Genomic DNA, 9,561 nt, shown 5'->3' with positions numbered 1-9,561 from the left:
CACATTAGAATTAATAAAAAAAAGTGTGTGTGTACTTATGTATGCACAGAAGTTATACTTCTGTGGAGTAAAAAAGCAAAAATCCTTAAAATTGTTTATTCCTCGTGCTATTCTGTGTTTGTAGAAAGAACAATATTGTAAAAATCTTGCAACGATGGCTTTGACAATTAATTATTAAATAACGAACGCGGCTGTATGGGTTTGAACCCTTTGCCTGTCCTAATAATGTACACAGAAACAAAAAAAAATAACGAATGCCGCAAAAATCAGAAAATTTTTGGAACCAACTTCACCCTGTTACATTTGTGTTACAGTGATGCGCGTGCATCTTAAAATTTCATTCTCATAATTTGTTCATAACGTGCCTAAAGAAGAACTAATAGTTATTTATTAATGCGTTTAAGATGTTTAGGTTCACGTTACATACTTACAATTTAAAATTTTTCCTCATTTAATTCGGGCTATCTTCGATACGGCTACATTCAATTTAATAATTAGTCATTAGGAAAAAAAAGTTAAAGTTAAAGTTAAATACCTTTAAGAAATTCATCAGGATTCCGTTCAAATAAAGAATATGCAAGACCCTTACCTCTCACAGTGATAATAACAAAAATTTATCATGTACATGAGTTGTAATCTAGGTTTCAGACAATTTCGAATTAACACCTATATTGGAAAAAATATCTAATAATTGGACGTCGTTCCTCAAAAACGATCCAAGCTACAAACATCACATTTTAAGGAATTCGTGTTTAAAGTTAGTCATTCCATACATGTGGGTTGGGCTACTAAGTCATGATGTCATTTAAAGAGTGACAGTAGGGCTGCAGTTTTTGTCAGCCCGTCAATATGAATCACGTGACCAGTTTTGTGTTCTTAACTCAATTTCGACATGATTGTGGTGTGGAACGTTTTTCTTGAATTACGTCCAATTTATCTAAGCATACTTAAGGTTTACGAAACCGTTTATAAAATTACACAAGAGAGATCGAATATTCGATTATTCATTGAATATATTATGTACCTAATTAAATTGACCCCCAATAAATACGTAGGTATATATTATGTAGTTACTCCTAGTTAAAATAATTTATTTATATCACTTCGTATAATACAACAAATATAATAGCTGTGCAATGTACAAAAAACAACAAGTATTTGATTAATTTACAAGAACACTATTTGCATACAAAATAGTCTGTCTCCTCAACGCAAGTATCACATTTCACAACACAACAATCCACCATTTTACACCGACATCTTCGTTTCACAGATCTTTGCTGAACCTCGTACCCTCTTCCACAACACAGGGTCACACAATTATGTCTATCTTTACAAACCCTACCCTTCGTTCTCACACAAAGATTCGGAGTCTTCTGAAAGTAAAGCAAATTTTTCTTTACAGACTCCATTTTTCTCCTTACTTTTGGAGCAATCGCTCGCTTCGTCGTATAGTTCATAAGTTTAGTTTTAATTGCGTGATGATAATGTTTCTTTAATAGGCCCATCGCTGAGCTGAAAGGCCCCAACTTTTTCCAACAAGTTTTCGTCGTACATGAGCCAGAAAATCCATGGCATTTACATACTTCTTTCAACTGTTCCCCAATGACGTCTATACCAATATTAACATCCTGTTTTAACATTTCGGCTATTTGATCCGTGCCAGCATGTTTGAAGTCTAAAAAGTTCTTTGTTAACTTCTTTCCATATTTAAAATCGTCGCCACACCCTCTTATTTGCCATGAAGAGTTCCTCAAGGTTCCCATGCAGGAACATCGTTCTAAATCACCAGATGAGCAGGCTTTTGCAACTGCATGGGTGATAGAAGCTGCTACTAATGCGTAAATAAATGCAGTTTCTCTGTAAATTTTATTGAAAACGCTTCGTCTACGTTTCTGGTTATAAACAAGGGAACAATTCCAACGATCATACTGAAAGGTGTCCTCGCAGGCTGTTATAGCTTGATTCTTCGCTAATTGCAAAATATTTGATAGGCCGGGGTGTCTTTTGCATATTTTTGATTGTCTTATAGACGGAATTAATACTTCGCAAGGGCCTGGGTAAATGGTGTCAGATCTATCAATAAAGAAAGCCTCGACTGTTTTCTGTATCACAGGTTTATAGCTGAAAGTAAAAAAACATAAATTATTTGCGAATTAAATTACTTACGCAATTATTTTTGGAACTGTCTCACCACTGATAGCTTTTTTATGAATATACTAAATAGATAAGGATTTACACCATCATGAAACCAATCACACACTTAATGGACTCGACTCTCGTTTGCTATGGGTTAGCAGGTCAAAGGAGTCTTCAAGGTATAGACTATAGACTTTCAAACTATTAACAAAATTCATATTTAAACACAAAACATGTCTTACCCCTCTACGTTAGTTGCAAAACTGGACACAGTGAAATACACTAAAACTGTAATAACAGATGCAAACATGATTATATAATCGCTCACATGATTATATTTGAGATCAATAAGTGGCGACGTCTACGAAAGCCATTACTAAATGAGTTCATACTTAGTAAGACAAAGGTGTACCGCATATTATCTGATAGGACCTTTCCAAAAAAGGCGTTAGTAAACTTAGAAATCATTAAGTACATACATTAGTCAGGAACTATATATATTATGTGGACATACTGCACATTAATATTGACAAGACGTCAAGTTATTATTTGTAATGATTTTCCATATGAAGCTACGCTGTACTCATTAGCGATGCCTTTCTGGAGTTATATATATGACACAACAGACATTGTCCTGTACATAATATATAAAATACTGTTTTTTATGAATTTGTCTATAATATTTCATATCATCAAGAATTATTTCGTAAAATATGCTCCCTGTCGTTATAATAAAATTGTTTCACAGCACAACTGTCAAACCGTACGTCAATAAATTCTCTCACAGAAAATATGTCCATACAAAACAAATGTTGGAAATAAAAATAATTATGGGTTCCAAATCGAAATAAAAGCTATCCTATCTCTCAAGTTAGACTAAACTGCACTCCAAGAAGTAATCCCCATTTAAATCCGTTCATTAGTTTAGGAGTCCATCGCGGACAAACGACGTGTCACGTAATTTATATATATATTAAGATTGTGTTCATGTGTTTGAGATATTAATTCACTTCACAAATTATTCGTAATCTATACATATAATAGAATTGTGACAAAGTAAACACTGTATAATATATATTTATTTTAATCAAAACTTGTTATGAGTTCTATAAACAATACCGAAGCCAAATAGTTATATGAGTTATTCTGATTGTCCATTTGTCTGTGTGATCGGACAAAAAGCAAAAACTATCTAATAGATTTAATTCAAATTTTACATTACTTTAATGACAAAAAGCGACAAGACGAGCAGGACGTTCAGATGATGGTAGTTGTAACGCCCTGCCCATTACAATGGAGTGCCCCTCAGGATTCTTGAAAAACCCAAATATTCTGAGGGCACTACAACTACTCTTGAGACATAAGATGTTAAGTCTCATTTGCCTAGTAATTTAACTAGCTACGGCGCCCTTCAGACCGAAATACAATAATGCTCAAAGATTAGTGCTTCACTATCTAGCCGGCATCTTGTGCAAAGGACTCTCCCACTGGTCAAAAGACAAAATATTTTTCTGTACATTAATATTAAAAAGAGATCGGGATAACGTACAGGCTACATATAATCGCGCTATATATTATTATTATACTGTCGTAGTATAAATGCTCCTTTACAGCGTTCACATGGACAGCATCGCAGGCAGCAACTAGTCATAGTAAAAAAACACTATTATACATCTATTGTTTATTAAAATTTATAACTCTCAGAATATCGTATTATCTGGTTATATATCAGCTGATCCGACATAATAAAAAAAACTTGCGGATGGAATTTCGTAAAATCCGTTCTTAGCTGACCTATACTCGGCGAAAGAAATATTTCTACCAAATTTTAAGTCTCTACGTCTTATATTTCATTTTTAAATGATAAGAACCGGACGTCGCCATTTCGTCGTCTTAAACAACTTTTAAATAAAGTCGTTTTAAATATATTTTTTTTTAATTAAACTTATTGAGTGATTGTTTTGTCTTTTCTATACAACATTTTATAAACCGCCGTTTATCTGACATTCAAACTCTTGTTTAAAATTGGTCAAAATAATGTAAATAGTGACGGGATAATTTTATTTAATTAATAAATTTGTGATACATTATTTATATTATTGTTCGTTTTAGTTTGCACTTCATCTCTTTGTCCACTCTGCTGAAACTCACAATAACGTGCTTATCAATAATCTCAAAATTGGATCTAAGATTTCCGCATCACCTATAAGTGTTAAACTTTGAACACCTCCGAAACGGCTTGACCGATTCTCATGGAATTTTGTCTCTCATATAAGTTTTCACTGTGGGATTTATCAATACGCTTTATGAATTATTTTATATTAATTTTTTTCGTAATAAACCAAACGCGACGCCTTGGTTGCATGCTCGCTCAAGCCAGCAGTACGCCCGTGACCACTGTCATCCTTGTATTGTGGTCTTGTATTGGTATTGTGTTCGTGTCTCTCGGGCTCACATTACGTTAGATTTTAGCAAACAAGTACAAAGCGGAAATCATAGTAAAAAAATAATGATGATGCGACAGCGTATTTGTTGAAATATATAGGTAAATGTAAGTCGGAAAGTACTAAAATAAAATTTACGTAATATTATTTTGAATATTATGCCACGCGGGATTTTTGTGTATATGTACTTTAGGGAAGTTAGATAAATCCAAGATGACCGCCGGACAAAATTATGATTTCAGCAATATGGATATCGTGTCCGAGGTTCTCGAGGGTGCAGATAACGATTTTGTGATCATTTTTGAAATCCAAGATGGCCGCCGCACAAAATTATGATTTCAGCAATATGGATATCGTGTCCGAGGTTCTCGAGGGTGCAGATAACGATTATGTGATCATTTTTGAAATCCAAGATGGCCGCCACCCAAAATTATGATTTCAGCAATATGGATATCGTGTCCGAGGTTCTCGAGGGTGCAGAGAACGATTGTGTGATCATATTTGAAATCCAAGATGGCAGCCGCACAAAATTATGATTTCAGCAATATGGATATCGTGTCCGAGGTTCTCGAGGGGCAGATAACGATTTTGTGATCATTTTTGGATATCGTGTCCGAGGTTCTCCGAGAACCTCGGATACGATACCGACACGATATCCATATTGCTGAAATCATAATTTTGTGCGGCGGCCATCTTGGATTTCAAAAATGATTCCAAATTCGTTCTCTGCACCCTTGAGAACCTCGGATACGATACCCATATTGTTGAAATCATATTTTTGCGCAGCGGCCAACTTGGATTTCAAAAATGATCCCAAATTCGTTCTCTGCACCCTCGAGAACCTCGGATACGATACCCATATTGTTGAAATCATAATTTTGCGCGGCGGCCATCTTGGATTTCAAAAATGAACCCAAATTAGTTCTCCGCACTTTCGAGAATCTCGGATACGATATCCATAATGTTGAAATCATAATTTTGTGCGTAATATAACATTTCTCTCATACGTCGATAAAAAAGATTTACTTCAAAAAAATATTATCACAGTAATTCCGTACTCTAGCACAACTGTAAGTTTTAAAATATATTACACGCCCCTTCTGGGTCGGCGGTCGTTGACCCGCATCGCTCGGTTCGTTCTCAGCCAAGCCCGACGCCCGTGTCCATGCGTACCTATCGAATCTAACTGTTGGGAAAACCTCGCCTTAATTTTTTTTTTCTACCACCCAGTGTCGCAGAAAGGGTCATGTTTATGTCATGTCATGTTTAAAACGGTATTCGGACTGTCGCAAAATCTACGCTTCAATGAGGCCGATCGCTTCCGCAAGATGGCATTGAAATCGTCATAGAAAAAAAATATGTAAAAAGAATATAGATGTATGTAGATGTGACGTTCAGATATGCTCTTGGGCGTTGCGGGTTATCCTGCCTAAAATCGGCAGGCTGTACCAGTCGTCACGCCAGCATAAATGAAGTCATCCGCAGGGTATTTGCCGCTCTTAATATACCAGCTGTTTTAGAGCCAAATGGTATTTACCCGCCGCATGGCAAACGTCCTGATGGAATGACGCTGGTGGCTTGCGCAAGGGGAAGGGCGCTGGTGTGGGACGCGGCTTGCGTCGACACTCTAGCTCCTTCTCAGGTCCAAGTTACGTCTCCATGCTGCTCTCAGTGAGTCTGAACCTTTGTGCCGTTTGGTATCGAGACCTTTGGCACGTGGGGCCCAGAGATTGTATAAAGTACTATCTTCGCGCTTCAATAAGGCTACTGGAAACCCAAGCGCTGGCAGCTATTTCAGTCAACGGATCAACCTAGCTATCCAACGCGGAAATGCTGCCAGTATTCTTGGTGCGCTTCCACGTAATGATAGTTAAAAATTTATGTAGTCATAGTACTGAAAATATAGTTATAATATTGTTTTGTTTGAATAAAATATAGTATAATACAATATTACAATCATTATAGGTTGCTCTATTTGGATCAGGAGGCAATCCTGTGTGAGGAAGATGAAACAGTAAGTATGATATACAGTAATAGGTCAATAGCCAGAATTATTAGTCTTGATGACAATACTTTGAAATAAATTCTTAGCGCTATAACGCTAAGTATTCTTAAATTCCACAACACTTGTAGTTAATTCATCTGATCTTGCAATAGACCATGTTTTCATCATTATCAACATTACCAATAATTAACACCTGCTTTAAGAAGAATTTCTGTTAGGTACTCGGGTTTGATATAATTATATCTTACTAGCTGGACCCGACAGACATTGTTCTGTATATAAAATTAAGTATATTTTTTATCTCCTGAGAAAGTTACAAAGATTTAGATTCTAATTAGTTATTCATTATAAACTATTCTTTCAATTTGATTTCTGAACTAGGGGGGAGATATTATCAAAGGAGAAACAAAATTGTTGTTTTTATTTAATTCCGAGCATTTTCATATTAATTCACCTTCTAAACCTTCTCTGGACTTCCACAAATAATTCAAGACCTAAATTAGCCAAATCGGTCCAGCCGTTCTCGAGTTTTAGCGAGACTAACGAACAGCAATTCATTTTTATATATATACATTATGTTTTTCGATTTTTTTTCTTTAATTTAAGATAAATATACTGATACCTTTTATTATATTGTTTTTTTTAATCTTTAGTGTTCATACAATCAGCTATTGAAATGGAAGCACACCCTTAATTTGAACCTTTATAATCAGTTTTAAGCAGATTACTTTTACATGTGACGCTTCAACCCCAACTCATCTTATTGATCCACGCTAAACCCATTGAAGAACAAAAATTGGATACGGCAATTTTAGTGCTTGACTTTATAAGTCGAAATCAAACTACGACGAAATTCAATCATCGATATTTTTATGTTTTTTATTTTTAGGTAAATGTAAGGACTACCAGTCGTAATCAATTATATCGATGTTATATAAATAATCACAAATAAATGCTATAGTTAGTTTCAGCCGATGCCAGCTCTTACACGCTGTTAAAAGTTGTTCAATTTAAGAGTAAAAAAAGAAGTACATATATACAATAAGTCCGTACAAAAACTTCTACTTTTTATTTTTTGTATTCTTTGGAACACTTTTATTCTATTCGAAACGTCGACCACATTCCAATATTTAACATATGTATTCCCAGATTATACTAAAACACAGTATTGAAAAATCAGAAACGCAGTGATTGCCTTGCACATAGTGGGTTTGGAACCGTAAGTCATTTTTGAGATACCTCAACAGATCCTCCGTCAAAGTCCTTAAAGGATCTGGGCGGCCGCATGCTGTTAGGACTAAAAGGTTTTTAATACTGTTAAAGCCAAAATTCACCGATATCCTTTTAGCAAACAAAATATATCGCAAGAAGTGAAGGTTGCCAGGTTGCGCGTATCATCAAAGAAAACTGAGGCTTGATACTTATCGTCGATATACAGGACATGCCCTTAATCAATTCCTAGAGATAAAGAGAGTTGCATGATCAAAATACGATACGCGGGTGAAAATTACAGAAATATCATTTTCACTGATGAAAAGAATTTCATAATTGAAGAGCTCTACAACATACATGATGAGAACGTGTACGCTCGTAGCTCCATAAAAGCATCACAAATGGTCAGAAAAGTCCAAAGTTATTGTCAAACTGTTCACAAAGGTTCATTCAAATGGAGTGAAGCATTCAGTCAAAGAATATCAAGAGACTGTATTAAATCACACGAACTAAGAACCTCCTTTTTTTGAAGTCGGTTGGAAAGAACAACAACAACCACATCCATTCCTATTCGTAGGTCTAGGAAGAAATAGGTAAATATTTAACATGCAAACGTTGACCATTCCAGACTTGATGACTCTTCATTGCTACACATATTGTATCTTTATCTCTTTCCCGTAACGAGTTTCATTTGTAGTCAGACAAATCTCGTTCCATTGATCTGTAACTCAAATTTCATTTTGGTGAGAATGCTGATTTAAAAGTTTATTTATTTATTGACTATTGATGATATAATGAACTAAACCAAACATACTTAATCATTCTCTTGTACCAATGAGAAACTGACAATATTAACTTGCAACATATTTGTAAATGTTAATATTTTGTACTTTACCTTTTAAGTTTACATTTCAGACAAAATGTTTACGGTTGAACCATATAGTAGAGGTACAAACCAAAGTACTTATTAACGACGAGAGATTGGAACTTGTGCACACTACGGCAAAGAATATTTAATAGTACAAGCACAGAAGTCTCACTCTGCAAAATCAATTAAAAGAAATGGGGACTCTTGCCGCCATATAATAAGGTGTATTCAGATCGCACATCGCTATTAACCTACATTTTTATTTACCTAGAAATTGCCTCTCTTTCTATCTCGTGACTCTTACCTATTCTGACGACAATAGGATTGTCTTCTTTACCCAAAACTGTACCTACCTAGTATAATGTCATCTTTTAAAAATTGCTTAGTTTTTTGTATAATTTAAATAAAAGAAATAATTTAAATAGGTTTGTAATCGTAATTTTAAAACAATATTCATTCGTTGTCTAACCTACATTCGTTGCAGATAGTAATGTATGCGTTGGAAGACCACGACATTGTCATACCTAGTTAGTATAAGAAACACATAGCTACCTAGCTTCACGGAAATTTCATTATAATAATAATCACTATAATTTAGATAGTCTTAGGAGCTTTAAAAAATTTAAATATGGATCGCAATGACCCTTAACATGCTTTGGTTTTTATCTTCTTCTTCCTCCTAGACTTAATTCCCACTTACTTGGAGACGGCCTGCCTCGTCCTTTTCTTTCCATTCGGCACAGTTTAGCGCCATGTTAGCTATTAAATGAGCTTAGTGAAGTACGTAAATCAACGTGATATAGTTACATTTAAATTATAAATGTTATATTTCAAATATAAATATAAATATATATATATACTAGCTGCCCCGACAGACGTTGTTCTGTAGGTAA

At 34.8% G+C, this 9,561-nt stretch overlaps 1 protein-coding gene across 1 annotated transcript; it reads right to left on the bottom strand.

Annotated features, from left to right (window-relative positions):
* Positions 1-859: 859 nt before the first annotated feature.
* On the bottom strand, positions 860-2,492 carry LOC126979919 (protein Wnt-4). Its single transcript, XM_050829514.1, has 2 exons — positions 2,382-2,492; positions 860-2,124 (listed from the first exon to the last, which is right to left on the bottom strand). Exons 1-2 carry the CDS (start codon positions 2,447-2,449, stop codon positions 1,179-1,181), a joined length of 1,014 nt encoding a protein of 337 aa, XP_050685471.1. The 5' UTR covers positions 2,450-2,492; the 3' UTR covers positions 860-1,178.
* Positions 2,493-9,561: the final 7,069 nt, after the last annotated feature.

The sequence above is a fragment of the Leptidea sinapis genome, chromosome 4 (assembly GCF_905404315.1).
Source record: "Leptidea sinapis chromosome 4, ilLepSina1.1, whole genome shotgun sequence".
NCBI lineage: Eukaryota > Metazoa > Arthropoda > Insecta > Lepidoptera > Pieridae > Leptidea > Leptidea sinapis.
Note: the sequence above shows the minus strand (reverse complement) of the source record. Positions and strands in the feature narration are given on the sequence as shown.

Bases quoted from the DNA above. Each gene is read 5' to 3' on its own strand.
- LOC126979919 (XM_050829514.1), bottom strand. From the start codon at position 2,449: ATGTTTGCATCTGTTATTACAGTTTTAGTGTATTTCACTGTGTCCAGT. The intron at 2,125-2,381 runs GTAAGACATGTT...TTTTACTTTCAG, and splicing joins TTTGCAACTAACGTAGAGGG to CTATAAACCTGTGATACAGA.